The following is a 27240-nucleotide window of genomic DNA, read 5'->3' as shown; positions in this document are numbered from 1 at the left end:
GTCGAATAGTCTCTCTCGGTAAGTTTAAATCCAAACTGGCGACTCGTAAACTTCTGTTTGGGTGGTTTCTAAATAATCTAAAACAGCACCTTCGTTTAAATTTCTTCTTCGGTGATTATTTTTTAAAATATGTTTGCTGACTGCACCGGTTTCTTTAAATGTTTTGTTAATTTTACTGACGGTGCTTCTGTCAATGGGAAGTCGATTTGGATGTCTGTGATTAAATATCCTAGCTGCTCCTCTTTCACTATGATAATTGTCCCCAGAAATTCTCACAATTTCAATTCTTTCTTCTAATGATAATTGCAAAGCCATTATTAAATGCACGTAACTAACAACTATTATTTTTTTATGATTAACTGTCAAATCACAGCCTACTGTTGATTTATTATAAAACCTTTGCATAATGAGTTCAGCTTCCTCAAATTATTGATATCTCCTCTAAAAGATTGTTTTAGCTGAGTTATGAAGAATTTACAGGGAACAATTTTTGTCCTGCTCTCTGTTTTATTATTGAATAAATGATTTCCATGCTTGCACCACAAATCTCTCACATTACCATATTTTCAGGAGTTATAACTGTAGAACGCATTGAGCCGTTGACTTCGGATTTTCACTGTACAAATTCACTGGTGTTCTACTTGGTGATGACAGTGTTGTCAGATTCAAATATGTCTATGATCTGAATAAAAATTACAAACAAATACTTTGTTTCAAAATTGAAGTTGTTGTAACTTCGTTGTTAACAAATATTTTTTAATGAAAATTTGACAGTTTTGATTTATAACGACTACGAATCCAGTGGTGTAATCAAACTTGAAAACAAAAATTGCCTAATAAACTTTTGCCGTTTTTGACAAACAAAAAAAACCATAGAGTGCCTTGGAAATGAAACTAAAATTGTGAAAGTTAGTGTCAAGATACAGTTTTTCATGCTTAATATTTCAATAAAAAAAAATTGAGATTGATTGAAAAATGCACATTCTACAGGGATGGTTCCATTTTAAATGGGTCACACTGTATATATATATATATATATATACAGGGTCCTGCAACAGTGGCGCAGTGTTCCATATCTCTATATAGGAAGCAGATAGGAATCTAATTTTCTATAATATTACCTTATTGCTCGAGCTCGACAAAATAAAAATATTGGCGGTCACACAGGGTGTTCGATTTTTTCTGGGCGGATCCCAACTGTGTCTTTTTAAATGGCAACCTATATTTTTTATCGCTTTTTCGGTTTCTTCATAGAAAATAAAATAAACTTTATGTATATCTGCACTTCGAAAATATTGTCGGTTTTCGAGATATCTAGCATGACAGGTTTTTTTTTCCAATATTCGTCACTCAGAATATTTGAAATTATAAAGTGGTGCCAAGTCCAGTTGAAATTTTTTTTTTTGGTCGAATATTCTACATTGGTAACTCTCTCAAACGATATATCTGAAATCGACCTGTGATATACAGGGTATGAAAAACCGCTTGCCAAATATTGTAAATGAAAATTTGCAAAATCTTCCTTAGATTAAATGGAACACCCTATATATTATTGATCCATAAGAAGCGCCAACGAAACCTCTACAAATTTCATTAAGTATTCCCTATGGCTAAGTTCAATAGTTTTTCTTAAATGAGCATTTCTTTCGAAAAATGGTCATTTTTTCAAAGCGAAATCCATTTGACGACTGATAAGAATATACAAAAAATACCTTTTCCTTAAAATATCGCCCATTCCTAAAATTACCTGTTGCTAGATAAACAAGTTGCGAATTACACCACAAAATGGACGTTCTTGAATAGTTACAATAATTTCAAAAATCTCGGAATTTGTGCCATATTCTTTCGGTCTAAAACAACCTTTCAGCGAATGAAATATTTATTGGAAATCAAGTAGTCTGGCAAATGACAGAACAAAATATTTGGCTGCAAATGAATATTGAATTTTTAGTCAATCATGAAGTTGAACTGTCGGTATAATTTCATCAGAATGTTGTTATCAAAAAGTGATTTGATTGATATGATTTTCATATTAGGTGAATCAGACAGGAATTGTTTATTGGCAAGTAGAATTTATTCTCAACGGTATCCAGATAGAAGGCATCCAGATGAAGATCTTTCCGAAAGGTCTTGGGACGATTCGTTGAAACTGGATCTATTAATTATTCCAAACATGAGCGCATCAAGCCAGCTACTAATGAAGATAATGAATTGCAAGTTCTTCTTGCTGTTGAAGAAGATCCTAGTAGGAGTCAACGACAAATTGGGGAAATAGTGGATATAAGTGAGAGATCAGTGCAACGAGTATTGAAGAAACATCGCTTGCATCCATACCACGTTCAGTTACATCAAGAACTACTGTATGCTGATTTCGAGAAAAGAGTGAGATTTTGCAATTGGGCCATGAACAAAATTCGTCGAAACGAACGATATTTTTCCAATAATATTTATGGTCGGATGAATCGACATTCCATAAAAATGGATTTGTAAATCGACATAATTACCATTATTATGCGACAGAAAATCCTCACTTATTGAGACAGGTGGATTATCAACATAGGTGGTCGATAAATGTCTGGGGAGGCATCATTGGAGAATATGTAATTGGTCCATACTTTTTTGAGGGACATATGAATGGTGCAATGTATCTCAATTTCTTACGAAATGATTTACCAGGTTTGTTAGATGATATTCCTCTTGACCTCCGCAATAGAATGTGGTTACAACATGATGGTGCACTGCTCACTATTCGGCAGAAGTGAGAGATCATCTAAATGAAGTATTTCCCAATAGATGGATAGGACAGAATGGGCCTGTACGGTGGCCCGCTAGATCACCAGATTTGACGAAACTAGATTTTTCTTATGGGGATACATAAAAAAATATGGTTTACGTTGAGCCACCAACTTCTCCCGAAAATATGCGACTTAGAATAACGAATGCTTTTCGCAGCATTACACCAGCTGTCTTGCGCAGGGTAGAACAGTCTTTCAAACATAGACTTCAGCTCTGCATTCAAGAAAATGGAAGAGATTGTTGAACATATTTTATAAAAGTTTCATTATCAACCTTAATTAAACTCTCCCTTTTGTAGTTTTGTAATTTGCCAGTTGACAAATTTGAATATCTAGAACTCAAGCTCTGAATGAATATAATAACATGAGAAAAATAGTTATTTATAATGTTTCTTTCTTTTAACTTGTTTGGTTTGATATTGCACGATTTATGAGTGAAATTCTGCATCCAATGAAAAAATAATTTTCCATTTAGCAAAAAGTGATAGGTACATACATTTATTTCGTTAAAAAATATTTGTTTGGACACCTTCTAATGTACAAAATGAAACAAGATATCTTTCGTATACTTTTATCAGTCGTCAAATGGATTTCGCTTAATATACAGGGTGTTCCATTTAATATAAGGAAGATTTTGCAAATTTCATTTACAATATTTGGCAGCGGTTTTTATTACCCTGTATATCACAGGTCGATTTCAGATATATCGTTTGAGAGAGTTACCAATGTAGAATATTCGACCAAAAAAAAATTTCAACTGGACTTGGCACCACTTTATAATTTCAAATATTCTGAGTGACGAATATTGGAAAAAAAACCTGTCATGCTAGATATCTCGAAAACCGTCAATATTTTCGAAGTGCAGATATACATAAAGTTTATTTTATTTTCTATGAAGAAACCGAAAAAGCGATAAAAAATATAGGTTGCCATTTAAAAAGACACAGTTGGGATCCGCCCAGAAAAAATCGAACACCCTGTGTGACCGCCAATATTTTTATTTTGTCGAGCTTGAGCAATTATATATATATATATATATATTTCAGTTGTCATCCAAGTTAGCTCTAAAAGTTACGAATTTGTTGTTGTTATGACTTGTTTGCACAATCATAAGAAATCTAACCTAATAACTAACAACTGAAATAAAGAGGGAAATCAAATTATTATTAAAGAATTCAAGAAACACTTCAATGTGAGATTTTCACTAAACAGTTTCAAGATAACATAACACGTGTTTCGCTATACAAAAGCGTCTTCAGGCGTATACATACTAACTATAAAAATGGTACAAATACCTAATTTTAAACGCGCGAAAGTGGATCTTCAAACAAAACAGGCTGAGACCGACGACGACAATGAAACGGCATAATTAGAGAAAGCCATTTTTCAAGAAGTTGACGGCAACTCTTCAATAAGTAACCGAAAACGAGCTGCACAGTTCAATTTCATTCATTGAATTGTTTGGAATGTTTTGCATACAAATTTATTGTATCCATACCAGAAGCAATGGGTACAGGCACTGTTACAGCGAGATTTTCCTAGACGATTCGATTTTTGTAAGTGGTTCCTTCAAAATTGTACAAAATCACAATTTCACTTGTTTAATTTTATCACAAACAAGGAAAGTTTTTGAAGGGATGCTTTCATAAAATCATAACCATGGCCTTCTATATATCCAGGCTTGAACCCTCTAGATTATTTCTTTTAGGGATATCTTAATTCGTTTGTTTCTGCGACAACATTTGTCGATATAATTACATGAGAAATAGAATTATACTCATTTCAATGTCATTCGCAACACCTCTAGAATATTTGAACGTGTTTGGCACTCGATGAGGAGAAGACTTTATGGTATTGCAAGTGTTTTTTTAAAAGTATGTTCAAACAGCATCTGTTCAGCATTCAGAATTATTAGGTTCGCGGTAAGAATCCTGAAAAAGGTGTTAGCTTTTATATATTTCTATATCTATATTATTACCTTTCTTTTCTTTTTTTTTTCCTTTCTTCCTTCAAGTCCTAATACAGGGTGTAACTAAATAAGTGTAAAACATTTAAGGAGGTGATTCCTCATCGAAAAAAAGATAGGATCTTTCATATAAAGAAATTTCATTGGAGCATCCCTTGTTAAGATACGGCCCCTTAAAGGGGGTACATAAAATTTGTATAACAATTTTTTTCACAAGCACTAAAAAAGTTACAATATTGAAATTAACCTGACATTTTATACTACCAAAAAGACACTTAGCCAGAAATTTATTTGGTTACCCCATGTTTGTGAGGGGTGGAAAACGCAACCGCTAATATTTATTTCCAATGTACCTTTTTGTCTTATTATTTGTTTACCATTTAAAAATTTATTTCCGATAGCCTGTTTCATTCTAAACAAAAAATGTCTCTTGGGTTTTTTGCCCAGTTCGCAGCAAAATATTATTTTAGGAACAACTACAGAGATACATCGTCATAAATGCGAAAATACGAAAAACTAATCTATCTAGTAGGTCGCTATTAGCGATAGTGACAATTAAATTATGACGCTGTCCGTTTGTGAATTTTCGAAATTGAATTAATACTAATTGTGTGTTGTTGTTCTGTTCTTAATTTGTTACTTTAATAATTCAATTGTTATTAAAATGGCATAGACATGAGGATGAGGAAATGGCTGATATGCATTACGTTTACGGTCTGTCGCAGGGAAATGGGTTAGAAGCTTCTAGAAGATATGCTGAAATGTATGCTCTACGGCAGCATCCTCCACATAGAATATTTGCTCGACTTCATCAACGATTACGAGAATATGGTTCATTTGACAAAAGAACGCAGGTTTGTGGTCGCATCGAGAAGTACGAAAAACACAGCTTGAGGAAGCAGTACTTAATTTGATTGAAGAACAACCTACTACCAGTACTAGAAAGATTGCTTTCCAGCTAAATGTTGATCATATGACGGTATTTCGAATTTTAAAGGAACAACTCTTATACTCTTACCATTTGCAACGAGTACAGGCACTGTTACCGCGAGACTTTACGAACCGTCTTGAATTTTGCAATTGGATGCTGGAAATGATTAGACGAAATTGTGACTTTCTGAAGACGATAGAATTCACAGACGAATGTAGGTTTTCTCGGGACAAGATTATTAATTTTCATAATTACCACATATGGGCTGATGAAAACCCTCACGCTATTGTCGAAACTAACCATCAAGAACAGTTTTCTCTTAACGTGTGGCTCGGAGTTATTGGGGATGATTTAATTGGGCCTCATTTTCTACCTCCTCGATTAAATGGTAAGGCATACGTACAATTTTTAAGAGAAGTGCATCCAGTACTGCTGGAGGAAGTTCCTTTGGGCGTCAGAAGGGATATGTTTTTTATGCATGATGGGGCTCTCGCCCATTTTAGTCAAGTATCACGTCAGCATTCAACTGAAACATATGCAAATCAGTGGATAGGTCGAGGAGGACCACAGAACTGGCCTGCTCGATACCGGATCTCAATTCTCCCGATTTCTCTATTTGGGGCCATTTACAGCATTTGGTTTATCGTACTTTATATGAAAGATCCTATCTTTATTTCGATGAGGAATCACCTCCTTAAATGTTTTACACTTATTCAGTTACACCCTGTATAATATTTTATTTTTATACATTTTCGGCATTGATGGAAGAGCAGATGCGAATGCAAATTCGCGATCTGAACCAAAAGCCATTTGCATATCAAATTCAAAGTGTTTTTATTTTTCTCTCTCTTGTATTTTTTTGTTGTTGTTACCTTGTTATATTTGATGGGCAATGCATTTATTATTATTATTAAATATCAATCAAGTAATCCTCTGCAACGCTACTGGAATTAGAATTACGAGTCTAATTTCATGAAATTAAGACCCATGTTACTCTTAACAAACACACCTAGTTTCATTAACGTCGGCGAAAATACTTTGGAATTCAAAGAATTTTCATTGGTTTGCGGACAACGTGCTGGGTTTCTGGATAGGCAACTAGTCTCTCACTGAATTGTTTCGTTTTTTGATAGAAAGTTCATGAATCATTATTGAAAATATTAGATGCATAACATTTACTTGATATTCTATAAGTCATCTATCATCTAACAACTGAGCTGAAATTAAGATTGAATGAGACAAATAGATGAAGTTTATTGGCGAACTAAGATCTAATATCATTTGCTGGAAGAACTTTCTGGTTAGAAGATTGAGTGTGTGTTTGAAAACATCATAATAAAATTTTTATAGGTTCTTCAAGTCTTCTCGTCATTGATTTAGTTCTCATAAACAGTTGGATGTTTCTGCATGTCAATTCCGGAAACTTTTGTAGGTGTCCCAATGGAATGAACTCTCCCTTTATAAAAATTATTTCATTACACAAATGGTCCTGTATTTGTATATTTTTAATGTTTTTGCGTCTATGTAATTCAATTTGTGAAGGCTTGGTAGTTTTTTCAATTATCTAGGAGTCATAGATATAAATCGAACCTATGGGAAGTAAGCATTGAAAACATGTTGCCACATGTTCTCCAACTTGATTTTTTTTTTATTAACAAGAATTGTAGTTGTAAAACATGGTTTCCTAACGCCTCATTCCTGCATTGATTTGATAAATTTTTTATATCAGATTACCAACTTCAGAATAGGCACACCAGCGGAGGCTCGTCAGAGGAGGCAAGGGAGGCTTAGCCTCCCCATAAAATTTTAGGCTATTCATCACAATGAATTAAAAGATACTGACAAATAATTATGATAATTTTTTTCTAAAAATGCTTGGATATCATTACTTCACCATTAATTTTTAATATAAATACATAGTATGCTGGAAAAAAACACTATCACTCACTACGTAGTACGTACCACACTGTATTCTGCATCAACAAAACTCAAATGCACCGCCCATGAACGAATAACGAATAAACCATCAACCCGAAATAATAAATGCAAGGGAGCCATGCCTTCGACCGCTTTAAAAAACACGGACTCCACGAGACCGATTCACCCAGCGACATACGTCCCGATTTGTAGTTTTAGTTGCAGAAATTATAGCGTTAGGGGAGGCCAGCCTCCAGTTGGTCTCCGTTAGTGTACGATTGTGTTTGCTTTTTATTTAATTATTCGGACGGGATGCCGTGACGAACCGGGACTGAAAAATATTTCGGTAAATCGTTTTAGTGTTTCTTGATAATATTTGTTATTTGTGTATAGAACAGGCAGTATTGCATTATGCAGTAATTTTTGGTAGTATTTTCAAAGTGTTTTCTTTCAATTTCAAGATGTTTTCAGGTTTTCACTTTTCGGTAAGTTTTTTTTCCATTTATTATGGATAAGTTGGACGAAGTTCAAAAATCTGACGATATTGTCGATTAGTTGCTGACAAATAATTCTAAGTCTTTATCTGTTTAGAGTCTGTTTTTTGAACAGATAAAGTCTTTATCTCATGATAATAAAATTTACATTATTAAAACTCTAGGAAGGTCTCGCGCGTTGGAATTCTACATCTAGAGCAGTAATTTCAGTGCATTCAAACAAAGACAAATTGATTGATGTCTTTGATTTTTTCCTAAACAGTGACGATTTTAAAACCGATGACCAAAGTCTTAGGCTGCACCTATATCGAATCCGTATTTCTCCCGATCCGTTGTGGGACGACCATCGGACGACATCGGAAGAAAAACAAACACTGAAGTTTTAAAGTAGGTGCCTTCATTGGAAAGGGTAGTCCGATACGACAATAAACGATCACTACCGATTACTGACCGACGAGTAGTCAAATCAAAAGTGTTTGTTTTTAGTCCGATCTTTCATTCCGACAGAGTGGCATAATAATGAATAATAAAATTGATAGTTTTTGATAATTCTTGAGGAGCAGCGGCTCGTCAGAGGAGGCAAGGGAGGCTTAGCCTCCCATAAAATTTGAGACTATTCATCCCAATAAATTAAAATATATTGACAAATAATTATGATTATTTTTTTCTTAAAATGCTTGGGTATCATTACTTTACCATTAATTTTTAATATCAACACATAATATGCACGAAAAAACACAATCACTCACTACGTAGTACGTACCACTCTGTATCCTGCATCAACAAAACTCAAACGCACTGCCCATGAACGAATAACGAATAAACTATCAACCCGAAATAATAAATGCCATACGTTGCAAGGGAACCAAGCCTCCGACCGCTTTAAAAAACACAGGCTCCACGAGACCGATCCTACCAGCGACATACGTCCCGATTTGTAATTTCAGTTGCAGAAATTATAGCGTCAGAGGAGGCTAGCCTCCAGTTGCTCTCCGTTAGTGTACGACTGCGTTTGTTTTTCATTTAATTATTCGGACGGGATACCGTGACGGACCGGGACTAAAAAATATTCCGGTAAATCGTTTTAGTATTTCTTGATAATATTTGTTATTTGTGTATGAAACAGGCAGTATTATATTATAGCAGTGCTTTTTGGTAATACTTTTAATGTGTTCTTAAAGTGTTTTCTTTCAATTTCAAGGTGTTTTCAGGTTTTCACTTTTCGGTAATTTTTTTTTTCATTTATTGGACAAAATTAAAAATCTGACGATATAGTCGATTGGTTGCTGACAAATAATTTCAAGTCAACTAATATTAAATCGGGGATTTAATATTAGTTGGTACGATAAATGCGATTGTTAACCGGCTCCATTAAACGAGAAAAACTTTTTTGTTGGCCCTGTGTTTTATTTTCCGTACAAACCGAATACCAAACGTGGTCTAAAATAGGATACTCCGATTTGAAAAATTTACCTCGTGTTATGGGGCAAATATGATTCACAATTTGGCACTTTTTTAAACGGTAGCGTTTTTTCGGGCACCTCAAAAACCATCCAAATTGAGCTTATTATAGACAGTGTGACATATATTATTGAGGAACATATAAACAAGTACATCACAACTTTCAATCGTTTTTAGATATGTCAAAGATGGTAATGTGGTAGAACGTTTTATAGGTTTTCATGATGTTTCATCTGGGCGCACAGCTGACGATTTGTTTAATTTTTTAATTCGTACGTGTGACACCTATAATTTTAGGCAAAAGTTAATTGCGCAAACCTATGATAAGGCTGCGGTCATGGCCGGCCATTTAAATGGTTTACAAACTAAAATAAAGTACATAGCTCCTCATGCACTTTTTACACATTTTCATGCCCATGCCCTAACTTAAGTATTGAGCAAAGTGTGCAACAACATAAAAATTTTCGCGCCTCCGGCGGGCTTTTCTGTGTGTATATAGTCTATATGACTTAAGCCTCCAATGTTCTCCAATGCACGAGCTGTCACTGTGGCACACTATTGATATAATAAAACTATCCTAATTATATAAACGAAATTTCATACGGAAATTTGAAATTAGACTATTCACAGACACTCACCTGAAAACATTGGCATTGTTAACTCCGGATGAAGCAGAGCCAGCTGCCTTGATAAATGAATTTGTGATCTGCAGTAAGTTGTTGCTAATATGGCATCCAAGGTTCCTCTTCCTTTATCTCCTTCAGCTGAAATATTAAAAAAAAACTTGATCCGGCACTGTTACAGTCTCTCAAATAATGGAAAAGTCGATCATAAAACCGAGCTGAGTGTACGTTATTACTGTTTCGAAATTCCGATATAAAAACTGTAAGCCATTCGGAAAACCTAAAATCTCATAAAACATTGATCGGAATGTAATAACTTGATCCATCAGAAAAATCAAGCCTGGAAAACTGTTCGCTGAAAATATTGACGAATGAGGCGAATGATGGTACAATAATGATCTTTTAATTTCCTAAAATGAAGGAGGCGGTCTCTTATACAGGGCGATTCAACGAAAACTTGACCCCACTTGTAAGTCAGAAACGGACGTGTAATCAATAATTTCAAATAATACGTCAATATTTATTTCTAGGGGGACTAAAACTAATATGGAAATCATACCCGAAACTTCACCCCCCCCCTGCGGTCAGCAACTACCACCTACTTTTTCCAATCGCATGGGGGGTCGAGTGATACATCATTTGAAGGGTCTTTTGTCCCTCTATTACCTCTGTATTTTTTTTCGAAATTGGTTCATTCGTTATTGAGAAATTAAATGTTGAACGTTTTATTTAAGAAAAAACAGAAAATTCGCTGTCGTTCATTTTGATGACGAAATCAACAACAAATAATATCAGTGGACACATAATCAACGGATAAACTGTTCGAAATGACCTCCATCTAGTTCCATACAATAATACAGTCTACTCTCGAAAGCATTCCATACATTATTCAAGATGATCAGAGTCAGCAATCGGCATTTCCGAACAATTCTCTGTCGCAAGCCTTCTAGATTTGTAGATTTAGCAGAGTACATTTTCGACTTCAGGTGTCCCCACAGAAAGAAGTCCATCAGTGTGAGATCAGGTGATCTAGCTGGCTCCACTGGACCCCTTCTGCCGATCCATCGCATTAGAAAACGTTCACCCAAAAACTGTCTCACCCGAACAACAGGTGGGGGTGCACCATCCGGCTGGAATGTTATTTCATTTTCTACTAAATTGTCATCATTTTCTAAAATTTATGTAATCATAGGATCTACACAGTCTTGTAATAGATTTAAGTATGTGCTCCATTGAGATTTCCTTCAATGAAAAATGGTCCAACAATATGATTGCCAAGAATGCCGGCCCAGACATTCAATTTTTGTGGAGTTTGTGAATGTCTTTCCATCACCAAATGAGGATTCACATCGCTCCAGTAACGACAATTATATCTATTCACTTTACCATTCAACATGAAAGAACATTCGCCTGAAAAACATGTATTGTAAAATAGGTTTGGGTTATTGGTCAATTTGGCACTGAACACCTCACAAAACTGAAGTCGACGATCAGGATCATCTTCATTCAATTCTTGAACTAGCGTTGTTTTGAAAGGATGTAATTTGTAGGCTTTCAAAATCCGAAAAACCCTAGAAACTGATACACCAGACACTCTAGCTCTAGCTATTTGTCTGATAGATTGTCGATTATCCATTTGTACATGTCCTAAAACTGCAACTTCAACTTCGTCATTTCTGACAGGAGGGGATACTTCATGTTTTCTATTGTGAACAGAACCTGAAGTTCGAAACTTATCCATTAAATGTTTAACGTATTGATAGGTAACGTTGTGGTCTGGATGATTCGTATCATAAATTCTTGCAGCAGCTTTAGCACATTCATTATTTCGATAATAGTTTGCAACAATTTCTATTCTTTCAAATTATCTAAGAACAATTCGTTCAGGCCAGTCTCAACTCCCTACACAGTAGGTCAATGGACTGACACCTATCAGAAAACAACTACTCCCCTGGCTAATACCACGAAGGGCGTTGGATTATATCCGACAGGTGTCAGTGCAGGATTCTTCACAGAAGTTATTCCTGCATATGCTGTTGGCGATACAACTGCCGCAATATATTTTCAATTAATGGAACACACTTGCAGACCGGTTTCGGGCTGTTTGGCCACTCGTCAGTGCAAGGTAGTGTATATCATCAACATAAAGTCGATGTTTTCCGATAATTGAAAATCGAATTCCGTCAGAGTATCATCTCTCGAACTAAGCTGAAGCATACAACAAACAACAGGTTTGTCGTCGCCCCATCTGCCTGTGAACGAGGTAACCAACTGCATATCCGAAATTTGCCCAATTCCTCGTATAAGGAAAGAAAAATTTCACATATAGTCAGTGGGCATACTTGAAGACTGGCTATAAATCAAATTATCTAAGAACAATTCGTTCAGGCCAGTCTCAACTCCCTACACAGTAGGTTAATGGACTGACACCTATCAGAAAACAACAACTCCCCTGGCTAATACCACGAAGGGCATTGGATTATATGAACGAATTGAGAGTTCGGAAGATTGAGGAGGAGGGAATTAATTATTCGTGCAGTAGATAATATTCGAAGAAGAACACATTTGTGTTATCATGAACAAGGCCAGCATTTTGAGCATTTGCTGTGATTTACTTTTGTCTTTACATTTTAGTTAATTATTGTTATTTGTTCAAAGTTCTATTTTCATTGAAAAGGGGACAATACTTAATTTACCTCATACACACCTCATTTATCAAATTTTGATTGTTGATTCTGTCTCTGTATTTTTTCATTGGTTTTTAAAACGAACCAAACTCGGTGAGATTTTGATCCAACAACTTGAACATAGTTCGATGTAGTTGTTGTCTTTCGGGATACAAGTTAAAATACATTTCTGATGTCCCAACACTGTTTCTATCGTATTTGTAATACATTTGTATCATATCTCTTTTTTCTTCACTCGTGAAAGCCATTTTTCCCCAAAAATTCAATGACTTGTACAATAACAAAATGTAATTGAGTTTAACAAATTGAAAGTCAAATTTAGAAATAGAAAGTCAAAGCCTATTATGATGAGAATTATTTTTTTCAATATCTCCAATTTTTCGATAAAGAATGATAACTTATGATACATCATTGAAAAGGTGAAATCTGGTTCTATTCAAAACAGAAAGAATCCAGTGTAGCGCCCATAAGAAAAAATAAAGTTGATGATGGTGGCCGGAAGACAAAACGTCGGATAGCAAATCTGAAAACACCATTATGTAGCAGGGAAAAGTGACAATGTGGAAGTGCAAACCATTTTCCGAAATTTCAGTTTTTTTCCGGATATACTCGGATTTTCAGAATTTTCTCAACGCATATTGTTATATCTGTCAAAAATAAGCAAGACGTTAACTTCATCCTTGTTGCATAAAATTTGGCATATGGATATAAAATTGCCGTAGACACAACTTTTTCGAGTAACTTTTTGTTAAATTCGATCTAGAAATGCACTTTTTCAATTTTTTTCAAAAAAAAAGTTTAATTTGACAAACACTGAACGTCAGTGGGTCGCAGTTGGCCGCATCATTTTAAGTTAAATTTAAAGCACAAACAAGTGCCGAAGTTAAACTTCATTGAAACTTTTCGAAAAAAAAGTTTCCCATATGGTGCGCACTTTAATGGTGACCCTGTATAATATGCAAAAAAAAGTATGTTTTGACTGTTATTTATATTTTTTAATTGAAATATTTTTCGTCTTTTGTATTGTTTATTTAAATAAATATTTTTTTACTGCAACAAAATTTTTAATTCATTTGTATTCCAACTTTTCTTAAAACATGGAGTTAAGAGTATACATTTACCAAAAAGTGAAGGCAAGAGTACACATTTACCGGGAAATGTACATATACATTATATTCAGTTCACATATACCAAACTTTTTGGGAAATGTACACAATTTACGGTAAAAGTGTACATTTCCCAAGAGTGTACATTTACCGTTACATATGCATAACAGAATATAACTGGCAAGCCGAGCCGGGCGGTCGTCGTGGTTCGTTCGTTGCCTGGCAACGGCGATTAAAAATAACATCACACGCCGCGTTTCGGTTTAGATATCGGGCGTTTCACGAAACACGTGATACCTTACTACACCCCCTCCCCCTTATGATATTTCGTGATTTTTGCTAAACCCCCTCCCCCTTACAAGCGTCACGTGATTAATGGACGGCCCTTAGGAAACCCTCAAGACCCTATATTTTCGGTATAGGCAGTACAGATCTTGAGAAACACGGCGCAGGACCAATCAAAAACACCAGCGACGATAGCACCGCGGATAAAACAATTACGTTAATGTACAAACGATCAGCGAACGCACAATGATGCAAAATTCGACGGACGTCCCCGCGATCATAACTTTCCAATTTTATTACACGCCTATTCTCGTAGCGACCGGCACGCTCGGCAACTTTTTCGCGGTTTACGTTTTTTGCAGATCGAAATTACGAAAACTCTCCTCATCGTACTACCTAACAGCCCTCGCGGTGAACGATAATTTGTTTTTGTTCTCTCTGCTGATCGTTTGGCTGAAGATGACGGGAACGGATTGGTTCAACAGGCCGGGAATGTGTCAGATAATCGTTTACGTGACTGGTATCTGCAGCTTTCTCGATATCTGGTTCGTGGCAGCTTTCACATTCGAAAGATACATTGCTGTGAAGTACCCCTTCTTGAGGCACTCCTTGTGTACGACCCAACGAGCGAAAAAAACTGTGATCATATTCACGATTCTCGCCTTCGTCGCTTTATCGCCGTTATTATTATTTTCCACCACCGTCACTTTGGAGAATAACGTGACCCTTTGCACCGTGAACACCCAGTGGAGTAGTTTCGCTAATGTGTTCAATTACTTGGACTTTTTTGCTACGTATATTTTACCAGTGGCAGTGGTTGTTTTTCTCAATATTTCGATTTGCAAGGCCCTAATTCACGTGACTGTCATGAGGAAGTTCCTGACGAACCAAGAGTGTAAGAAAAAACGATTTCGAAGCTTCAGATATCAATTTTCTCAGAACAAAATCACCAAAATGCTACTAATTGTTTCGACGACTTTTTTGTGTTTGAATTTACCCAGTTATATAACAAGGATTTACACTTATTTATTAGAGGTATGTATAAAAATCAAAATGGGATTATCCATATCCTAATAAATTTTATTCTACTGTGTCGTGGTATATACAGTGTGGCCCATTTAAGATGGAAGCACCCTTATAAAATCTATATTTCTCAACCGATTTGAATGATTCTTTTTCTATGAGGCTGACATTCAAAAAGTCTACTAGGATACCATGTTTCATGAATTATTCGTCATTTTCAGGGTCAGCTATCCTTATTTTTCAAAGCCAAAAAAAAGTTTGCGTTATTTTTACAAAAAATCTGACTACATCACTGGATTCGTGAAGTTTTCAAATGGCCTATGTCATAGTTACGAAGAAACGCATCCAATAATAAAAAAGTTATAAGTGAATGAAAATTGAAAAATATGCTGTTTAATCAAACCACCACTTCAATTTCAGAAGTTTCATCTAAGTTCTGACTACACCACTGGATTTAGGAGGTCTCGAGATATCACTGTTAAAAATTTCAACAAAATCTGTTCATCAGTGAAAAAATTATAAGGGAGTAAAATTTGAAAAATTTGTCGTTTAATGGAATTTTGACTACACCACTGGATTCGGAATGATATTCAGCAAAATATAATTCAGATCCTTGTATTCATGAAAAATGTATGAAATGCATGAATCATATGAATGAATCCGATTATGAAACAAACTTTAATGTCAATAATTTCAAATTAAAAAACACCTGCATTTCGAATTGCCACAAACTAGTGGAAAATAATCTCTCATTTACAAGCAATGCACATAAAAGCATCGGAGATGATAATAAGTTGAAACTGAAATGAGTGCAATTCAATAAGTGACAGGGCCCCATAGAAAAAAAATCCAGTATAATAAGGTCAGGCGATCTAGGTGGCCATCCAATTAATCTACTCCCCCATCCTATCCAACGATTAGGGTAGTTTTGATTCAGCCAACTTTTCACAATTCTCGCATTATGAACAGAACAGCCATCTAACTGAAAATATTAATTTCTTGTTTACGCAAAGGAAAGATCATCTATTGCGTCCAACAAATTCATTCCTTAAAAAATGTGAGAAATTTGCGGCATTGATGTTGCTATCAAAAAAGAATGGTCCAATTATTCTCTCACTCAGTATTCCACATCAAACATTTACTTTTTCTGGATACTGTCTTTCACAGTTAATCACCTAGATAGGATTTTCAGTCGCGCAATATCGAATATTTTATGATTAAACCACTCCATTTGTTCGTCTAAAGTCATAGAAGAATTGGTAAAAAAACGAATAATATTCTTCCTCAAGAAAAACAATATAATGAATTTATTCCAGTTTGGCTTTCAGCCTTCAAAAGGTATACAAGACTCTATATTTTCACTCCTGGAAAACCTGTACACCTATCTTAATGATAGTGAATCTGCGGCGGCCATGTTTTGTGACCTAACCAAGGCCTTTGATTGTGTAGACCACATGATACTCCTTCGCAAGCTAGAAGTTCCCGGATTCAGATCTGCATTACTTTGGTTTGAGGCGTACCTTTCTCATCGGCGGCAGAATGTTCTATTAGATGGAAGTTCATCTGAGGAATGTTTCATTCGCAGTGGGGTCCCACAAGGTTCCGTTATGGGACCGGTGTTGTTTCCCATTTAAGTCAATAACTTAGTCGATGGTGACATAAGTGGTTGTTCGTCAACTGAACTCGGTAGCTGTCAAATAACTGCCACCCTTATTTATAATTGTTGTTTTGACCAAAAAGTTTGCTTTTATCTCTCCATGAAATGTCTTATAGAAATATTCGAGTAGTCACCCAAACGCGATCACTTGTATACGAGGTAGGTCAACGATGAATAAATCGAACAAAACGATACGATTTGAGTTACACTCTATCGTCTGGATCAATTATTGCCGTCTGGATGAATAATTTCTTAGATGGTCCAAATTTGAAGTCACTATCGTAATTTGAAATATTTTCGCCTTCAGCATAAAACATATATCACACAATCGATCTCACTAGTCAACTGTCAAAACATAAAAGATCTATACTCTGTTCATCTAAGAGAGTGCTCCAAAACATCATTATGCATGGTGTACGGCAACTTCCAGACAAGGCTACTTGTACAGAGTCGCACTAAGGAACGATCGATTTTTTTTAATAATATGCGACTGGGTAGGTACGGGATACATTTTTGGGGTGGAGTGTTCGGACGCAAATTAACAGTTTCTTCAGCCGTATTAGTACTTGACATTTTAAAAATTTCAAACTTTAAAATACCGTATATGTACACACCGCAGGCGTTAATACTCAACTCCCCACTACGACCCTGTTGCGATATACCTGAATGATTTTCGCCAGCCGATTGCAGTTAAATATGATTGGCCAGCGTAAGAAGGCTTGTTCATTTTACCCCATAGATGCAAATGTGCGTGGCATTCACGCTTTGATCACGCATCTCTCACTGTTTGGGTTACTTTGTTTGTTGCATGGACAGCGTTTAGGTGTTACAATTGAATCAAAACTCATATTTGCGGATCATGTGAAAATAAATTTCGTTTGCCAACAGAGTGCTATGCTTTATAATGCAATAATAATAAGCACACGAATATCTTTTTTCTGGTGATTTTCAAGTTTATGTGAATGTTTTGTAGGTGTTATTTTTAATATGGGGATAATCTTGGTCGATGGTCGATTTAAATGTTTTTTTGTTTATTAAGAAGGTAATGAATTATGTTCGGGTGGAAATTGTTATTTACGTTAGGTTAGGTTAAATCCAAAGTGAGTGGGTCTATTCAACCCTTCACCGCAACTCGCAAGGGTTTATTGTGGCTCACACCTATTCACAACCGACAAAATAACCCAGCTTCTTAACGAAGCCGATTAGTTTGTATGGTGAGTGGTCTTTCAGGTCAGATGGTAAGAGTACTACTCTGCCAAAGTATGTGCTCTGTTTTTTCATCATTTTCCAAACATAGGCGACACACACTGTCTTCTAACAGTCCGAGTGTCTGCATATGATGATTCAAATGACAGTGGAGTGAGCTAATCCTGGAAGATTCTTCCAGAAGTCCATAAACCTTCTTGCCTTCCAGGTGTTCAATCTTTGTTTGGTAAAGCCTAAAGCGATGCTAATGACAGGTTCTGGTTCGATGAAGCTGCTTGTAGCATCCTCTTTTGCAAGGGAGTCAGCAGCCTCATTGCCTTCCAGGTCAGGAATCCAGACCAGAGACAATCTGTTAAGTCTTCCTATCGAGGAGAGTCGTTTTTGGCAATTTGCTACCATTTTAGACGTTGCTCGGTATGAGACAAGAGCTTCCACCGCCGCTTGACTGTCAGAGAATATTTTTACTGACTTGTGTATGAGGTTGGATTCTTCCTTGAAAAAAAATCCATACAGGACCTTAACCAAATATTTCCTTACAAAAAAATAAGAAAAACACTTACAAACCATCAGCAAAATTTAAAACACTACTAATTGAACAGAATGGTAAAATAAAATGTGAGACTGATGAAACCTAGGGGAGACAAACAAAGAACAAATCAAATACACAACACAACAAAAAAATATTTTTTGAATGTTTCCTACACTAAAATAGTCAATTTCTACTAATTTTGGGGTGATAAAAACGAAAATAACAATGAAAAATTTTTATTAGCTCTGGTTTTTGAGATACACAGTACTTAATCTTAAAGAGTAGTTATACTATACGTGAAAAGTGAAAGTACATAAAACAATATTGTTATATTTCTTTTAGAATATTTTAAGTACAAAATTAATAAAAAAAAACATTATTCTTAGTATTTTGACAAATAAAAAAAGTTTGTACCACCAAATTTCAATTAAGGAAGCAAATCTTTTTGACGCTGTCTGTACTGAGATATTCTCACATCATGTTTTAGAAGATTCCACTGTTGTAGTCTTGACCCTAACAGCTCAGCCTTTTCCTTAGACAAGCGAAGATCTCTTATAAGGTCACTCAACTCTGCTTGACTAATTCTGTGCGGATCACTAGACCTATCGCTTACCTCAAAATCAGGGTCATAGGATGTAGAAGGATGGGTTGCTCCTTCTAAACAGTCTTCATCACCTTCCTCTAAAATTTCATAGTTTTGGGTTGGAGAAGGGACTGGCAAATTGTCTGAGTGTGGTACAGGCCGAAGAGCAGATGGGAGATTAGGGTATTTAACCGTTCCTCTTTTCTTCATAGATAAACCTTGCTTAATGGGAGGAGTTAAGCAGAAATAACAGTCGTCTGTATGATTGGTAGGCTCACGCCAAACCATAGGTACTGCAAAAGCCATTGCCCGGTTTTTATTTTTCAGCCACTCTCGCAATATGACGGAACAAGAATAACAACATATATGAGGAGCCCATGATTTATCTTGGTCCCCAACTTTCACACCAAAATAATGTTCATAGGCTGTCTTAACGATAGGTGTCATTTTACGTTTCTGAGCCTTAAATGTTATTTCACCACATATATAGCAAAAGCTATCGACAGAATTCACACACTTTCGAAGCATTTCAGATCAGCACTTAAATTAATTTAAAAATCAACTTCACACGATAATTTCAATAGCAACCACGTGCGCTTATTGACAAACTCACATAGGTTATCTTTACTACTTAAGAACAGCTGATGAGAGGGGTGTTATGTAAACAAACATGTGTACCAACTGTTGGTGATGGAATATTTCATTTGTTGAAAACTCAATATACATATATATAATATAAAAATCTGTTTAAAATCTGTTTTTCCGTTAACCAGCTGTCGCACCCCTACGAACGACAACCCTCAGAAGTAGAAACTTGTGCGAGCTAAGGATTAACGAGATCTTACCTTTTAACGTGTGATTCCTAACACGGTAACATGATACTATATCTTGAAAACAAGAGCTAATATATAATTTTTATGGTCACTTTCGGTTTTAACACGTGGAAAAACATTAAAATCATCTAATTTCAACCCGAAACAAAAACTTTGTTGTGTTGTGATATTGATAAAGACAACAAATCAGATGTCTACAAGCTAATATGTGGAGCATGCCTAAAAGTTCATATCTATAAATTTTGAAATGGGAATATCAGAACACAAAAAAGGTTTTGATCTGAAGAAATCCAATTCCGCCTATGCAAAAGAAAACAACGATGATTTCAACAATCATCGTGAGAAAAAAACAATGACTTCCAAAGAAAAATAGTCGCCTGTCATTTGCCACTGAGAGAAGAAACAATGGCCAATAAAAAAAGCATGGTTGCTGTAGAGTTAAAACAAAGGCTGCCGAAAAAGACTGGTCACCTGTCATTTGTCATGAAGAGAAAAAACAATGGCCGGCATCTGAAGAAACAAAGATATCGGCATTCCAAAAAGGCACTAAGTCATAGGCTAGGAACTTGTATTTTTCAAAATATTTTCCACATTAACAACATGTCGATGAAAAAAATTCCAATGTTGCCGACTTATTCGGTGTCAGTTGTTTGCAAACTGCTTGTAGAACAGCAGCAATTTATTGATTTCTACTTTCTTGTAAGCGTTATGCCCACATAATTAAGGTTTAATTTCTAATTCAAATTCAAAGTATTCAATTCAATATTTTTCCCTTATATGAAAAAAAGTTTCGATGCGTTGAAAATCCAGTCTTTCTTTGTCAAAAAATCAAACTCGCGGTGACAGTAAGTCGATTCCTCTCGTGAAAAATATCTCGTTTCGAGATAAGAATATCGTGGGGATAATCCATATCTGAAAATGTTTCCATAAAAAATACTTAGAATTTTCATACAATATTCTCATTCCCAAAGATTAATCAGATAATGGAATCGATTGGGGTTGAAGCTAATAAATTAACATTTCGAAACAATCAAATTTTCGCTAATTCAGGACATACCATCAGAAGACGCATTACTTTAATGAATGATTATCTTCATATTTCCTCCCCTAGGTTGTTTGAAATTTTATGCCGAGAGGATTGAATTGAATTTGTTTCCCAATGAGAAAAATAAAGTTAGATTTTCATAAACGTAAGTCCAATAAATAACTAATCATAAAAGTTGACAGGGGAAACAAACGAACAACACTTTCAAATCCTTCCTTTCATTCTTTTGTTGAGCTACATTCAAAAAGAGTGTTTTTATTATTATTCCTCAATAATAGAAAGCATAAACTTGAGAAAATAGGGTTGACCAAAAATAACTTGTTTTGAACAAGATATTTCCGAATTGAAACTTATCAGATATTCGAATAGAAAAGTTGTGATGCATAAACTTTGGGTTCTGGGATTTTTTAAATGATGTTAGTACCTAATTTATTTCTAAATTTGATAGATTTTCTTTTCAATTATTCAAATTGAAAGAGTATATTTTAGGAGAGATTAATTCATGCGAAAGAATACTTTCGAAATAAATACTTTTATATGAACGCTGAATTATACGAAAAACACTATTCACTATTCAGTTTGTATTCCAAACATTCGTTACGGAATCAAATCAGATATCATTCACAGGATTTGTACACAATATAATAGATGAAAGAAGTGAAATTACACTTACATGGAATACTGTCATCATGGAATACTGTCATCCTCATTGGTAGACATTCGATGTTTCGCGTAAGACACTTGCCTTATCAGCTCTTTAGTACCAAATACGGATAACATTATAAAAAAAACGATCAATTCGTTCATAAGATTACGATTTTTTGTCACGGAATGGGTTTAATCCACTCATGTCATCGTGACAGTACGTAAATAGCATTCATTCACTTATATGATTAAATCCCAACCATAGGACTCTTTTTTAAATTGAAAGGAATTTGATCAAATAAGCGAATGAATGTTATTTACGTGCTGTCAACAATGACACGGGGGGATTCAACTCATACAGTGACAAAAAGTTGAAATTTTATGAAGAAACTGAGTATTTTTTCTTTTAATACTATCCGTGTTCCATGTAGGTGAAGTTTTACTTATTTCATTTATTATATTCTGTAGGAATTCACTTCAATGATGTCTGATTCTATTCCATTATGTATGTTTGGAATACAAACGGAATAGAGGAAAATGTTTTTCGAATAATTCAGCATTCATATAAAAGCAATTGTTTTGTTAAAGTTGAACTCTTTGCGTGATCTACATATTATTGTATAAAGGTTATTTCTTGAAACTGACTGTTTCCTTCCTTTCTTTGGACGATTCCCATATTTTTGTTGTTTGTTGTTGTTGTTGTTTGATTACCCTTGGGATGAATAAACGAATACTTTCTAACAAAGCGGTGTACCCTTGGGGTACACCGCCCTCCCGCTCTTTCTCTCTCTCTCTCTCTCTCTCTGACAAATGTATCATTAGAACATCCGAAAGTTTCTCGTTACACCTTTCCATCAGAATTTCCTGCTATCTTGCGGAGTGTTGAAGACATAACTGGTATTTATTATTAGCATGAGTTACTTTATTATCCACGAAACCATTCTGTTCTCTTTATTGCTTTTATTTTCTTCCAATGGTATCTTCAATAAGGTATTATATTCATACTTCCATTTCAATGCATTCGACTAACCCTGTTATCCATTGAACGTAAAAGTCACAAGAATTAATAATAATTTCACCACAGGAATTGCTCTTAACAATTGCAAACTTCTACAGTGCATTTCTTTAATGCCCCCCCCTCTTTTGGGATAATGAAATTGACAGATGAAACTTTCAAGATAGCGACCGGGCGCCATCTGGGAAAAAAAATAAGTGGAAAGGGGGGTCTTGCGACACATCTTTTTGAAGCTTCTGACAAATGCTTCACAACTCTAGAATATAATGTCAATATTTTCAACTACTACAAAATGGCGGAACTTTTAATAATTGCCTGAATACATTGACATTTACCTAGATAATATGAGGTAATAAACTCGAGGTCAGATATTTCAGACCGAGCATTTTCGAACACAGTAACGTCAATATCTCTACAAATATTTATTATTCTCTGCCGCATATACAATATTGAAGCAGGTTCAGTTTCGTATACCTTTTGCTTCAAAAGGCTCCATAAAAAGTCCAAAGGTGTCGAATCTGGCGAGCGGGCTGGCCATTCTGTAGGACCTCGACGGCCAATCCAACAACCGGGAAAAGTAGCATCCAAATAGTTTTTTACTTATCTGGAGTAATGTGGCTTGTTGTAATACAATATATGTTGGAATACAATTAATTGGGATTCGCTTCGATGATTTCAGTGATGAGAGGGTCAATAGTAGTTTCCAGCATATTCAAATACAGTTCTCCTGTTGAATTTTGATCAATAAATAGAGGTCCTACAATATGGCTTCCCAATATTCCTGCCAAAACGTTAATTTTTTCTGGAAAGCGTGAGGGTTGGTGTCACTCCAATTTTTTATAAACAAAAAATAACTTAACAAACTTTATCGGGTTGTTGGAATTGCCATATGCCATTGAGGTTTTTTGCCACTCTCGCGAAGAGTGGAGACGATAGCTTACTTGCAACTTTTGTTGAATCATGGTTTATTGTTTGAAGGTTTTTCATTGAAAAAGGAATTCAAGCACCCATGCCAGACAAAATAATTTCAATTAATTATTGAATCATCAAAGTTTGAAAAAAACTTTGCGCGGTTTTTGTTGTTCTTCAACACTTAAGTACTTGAAATTTATTCATTATTATCATTCATTAATTGGCCGCGGTGGTAGTGCGTCCGAGTCGCGATCGGAAGGTCGTGTGTTCGATTCCCGCCTCGACCAGATATTTTTCTCGAGAGAATTTATCTGGTTGAAGCTGGAATGATTCTGCAACCGTGTTAGGAATCACACGTTAAAAGGTAAGACCTCGTTAGTCCTTAGCTCGCACAAGATTCTCAAATTCTGAGAGTTGTCGTTCGTATGGGGGCGGCAGCTGATTATCGAAAAAACTGATTATCGAAAAAACAGATTAAAGTTACGACATTAATGCTGTATATACTGTTAAAGCCTAACACCGTTCGGGCAAGAAGAACTAACCACTTTTTACCTTTTTTATCTTTCAGTTGGGGATAGTAGAATTAGAAAGTCTCGAAACGTTTCAATGGATCCAGCATTGGAGTCTTCAGCTATTCTATACGAGTTTTGGTATAAATTTCTACCTGTACTGCATCAGCGGCCAAAATTTTAGGAGAGCGATCGTGGATATTTTTTGTGATAGCAGGAATAGTGGACTGGAAACACTAATACTATCAGGTAGGTGTCAACCCACCACAGAAACCAAGACATGTATGCTAGTAAAGTTTGATGATTTCAAAATTATTGAACACCTCTGAACAATTATTTTATGAAAACATAATGTATTTATTAATAGCAATCTTGCACATGACCAGACAAAACAGGTATTCAAGGAGGAGAATGCTGTTTCGATGGCTAGCTTGGCTCCAGGAAACAGCCAGAGTCGATAGCTTTTGGTAGCCTTCACGTATAAATGACACGATTTAATAAAAAACACATTTTGAACACACATTTTACATTTCCAAACTACGAGGGCGGTTCCAGAAGTACCCCGCCCAACAAAGAAAACAAAAAAATGTATTTATTTTTCAACATAATCTCCTTGCAAATTTATTCACTTTTTCCAGCGACGTTCAATAAATTCGATGCCGTTTTTATAATAAGAATTGTCTTACACCCCAAAATAGCCATTAACTGCCGACATTACTTGTTCATCGTTGAAAAATCTTTGACCACTGGCCATTTTTTCAAGTTTGAGACTAGAAAATAATCCGAGGGGACTAAATCTGTCGAATAGCGTGCATAAGATAGCAATTCCAACTTTAATTCGTTAATTTTGGTCAATGCGATGATGGATTTGTGAATTGGTGCGTTGTCTTGATGAAACAATACTTTTCTCTTAACCAAGTACGGCTGTTTTTGCTTGATTTCTACACTCAAACGTCGCAATAAGTTCACATAATACTCGTCGTTGATAGTTTTGCCTTTTTTAAGATAGTCAATGAAAATTATTCCACGTGCATCCCAAAAAACCGATGCCATGATCTTGCCTGCAGATGAAACGGTATTCGCCTTCTTTGGAGCCGGTTCTCTTTTTTGGGTCCACTGTTTTAAATGTTCTTTTGTCTCGGAATTATTCTGCGTTGTTGTGAAACTCTACTGAACACTCAATTGAAACATATTCACGACACTGCATTAGCTCGAGTGTGAGCAAACGCTGCACCCATCTTGCACACAGCTTTCTCATGTCCAAATTTTCAGATAATATACGATATAGGTACCGCACTTTTTGAAATGCCTACTAAGTCTGCTAGCTCGCGCACTTTCAGTCCACGATCAGTCGACGATCACTCAGAGTAGAATCCAGTTCAGCTTGTATGTTGGTTCGGCTGAAGCCTTTCAAATAAAAGTATCGTCCCACATAACGATAACCAATTTTCACCATCTGTACAAATTCACACAAAAAGTTCGCTATTGATGGCTGCCATACAAATACTGAACAACGCAGCGTCTTCAAACTTGAAACATATGCTTAATAGATTTTGTATTTTCTAATACAGTGATATTTTTCAAACAACTACCGCCATCTCTAGATCAGGCCGGGTACTTCTGGAGCCACTCTCGTACATCCCCCGCAGATGTTCATAAATGTATATAGTTTCAACTTTGACACGATATGAGTAGAAGAACTTCCAACACCAGGCAGCGCTATTTACAAAGCTGAAGCGTTGAACTGTTGGCGATCGATGTTGAAGCTTAGCTTTGGAACTGACCGCCTTGTGGAGCCTCGTTTACCTTTGATATTCGAAGATTGAGTCTTTTATTGATCTCACAGATGGCGTCTTCGTCGGGGTAGATGTAATAATGCAAAAAAAAATTTCGAATTGCTTATAAACAATGTATTTGTTTATAATAAATTTATTAACAATAGCTGTAAAAAGTTTTTAAAAAAATTATTAATTAGTTTTTAGCCATGAGACAATGAAACAATGAAAAATTAAAAAAAAAAGTGTAATGTATTTTTTATGAAATTATAATTTTCAATTGTCAATAAAAAAATAGAAAATAACAATTTTTTTATTTTGGCAACGGTAATTTATTTTTTTGCTTATTAAGGATAACTTCACCAAAGGAAAAAAATGTCAGGGTTTCAGTTTAATAATTATAGGGATTTTTATATTAACTTTCAATTCAGAAAAAGTTATTAATCAACAAATTTATAATTAACGTTAAAATTGGGATAAAAATTTTTTGACTGCGGATTATTGTTTATTGATGTATCCCAGCATTACATGAATTTTTTCATTCCTTAATATTTACATTTAATATGTTTAAAATTTTTATTTGTTTTCATGTCAGAGTGACAAAAGGCGCGCGAAAGCCAGACTACCCGCTTTTGGCTCTATTTTCAGAGCTCTGTAAAAATTATAAATAATCGAGATACAGTTTCAGGAATCGTGACTTTTTTTACGCAAACTCATTGATCTTTTCAAATCTTTTTTCAAATTTCCAAAATTTTGAAAATTTTCCGAGATATTAAGAAAAAACTAAAGCCCCATTTTTTTACCTAATTGTTTATAACTTTTGTAATTTTTATCGGCGCGTTTTCGGACCTCTCCTTAAACTTTCTAGGCAAAAATACGAATCGAATGACACTTTGGTCGTAATTTTTGGACAGGGCTGAAAAATGTCACCAAAAAGAGCTAAATCGAGTACAAGTGAACCAGACTATAGGCACCTATAGGTAACAACTTAAATTTTATGTTCAATGTTTTTGAAAAACCATTAATAATATTCAAAAGAAGAATCTACACCTACTCAAATAAACACTTCACCTATTTTAAGTATTTTTAAGGTGCAATTAATATTTTTTCTTGAATACGGGGTTGTTATGTTTCTTTTTCCCTCAAATCATAATCCTTGTAAGGAAGTTTTGGTTTCGGCCGAAACTGAGACCGTTGCCGAAATTCGGTTTCGGTCGTAAAAATCAGTTTCGGTCGGACACTA

At 35.2% G+C, this 27240-nt stretch overlaps 1 protein-coding gene across 1 annotated transcript in view; it reads right to left on the bottom strand.

Moving 5' to 3' along the window:
* The window catches only part of LOC111501877 (microtubule binding protein furry), a 116388-nt gene that overhangs the window by 41878 nt on the left and 47270 nt on the right, over window positions 1–27240 (bottom strand). The window contains 1 exon segment of the mRNA XM_074176297.1: window positions 10203–10328. Coding sequence (XP_074032398.1) covers window positions 10203–10328 — 126 coding nt within the window.

Source organism: Leptinotarsa decemlineata, unplaced genomic scaffold (genome assembly GCF_025532065.1).
Source record: "Leptinotarsa decemlineata unplaced genomic scaffold, Ldec_3_MD MMD2_tig00001719_RagTag_RagTag, whole genome shotgun sequence".
Classification (NCBI taxonomy): Eukaryota; Metazoa; Arthropoda; class Insecta; order Coleoptera; family Chrysomelidae; genus Leptinotarsa; species Leptinotarsa decemlineata.
The sequence above is the reverse complement of the archived record's forward strand: the minus strand, read 5'-3'. Positions and strand labels throughout refer to the sequence as shown.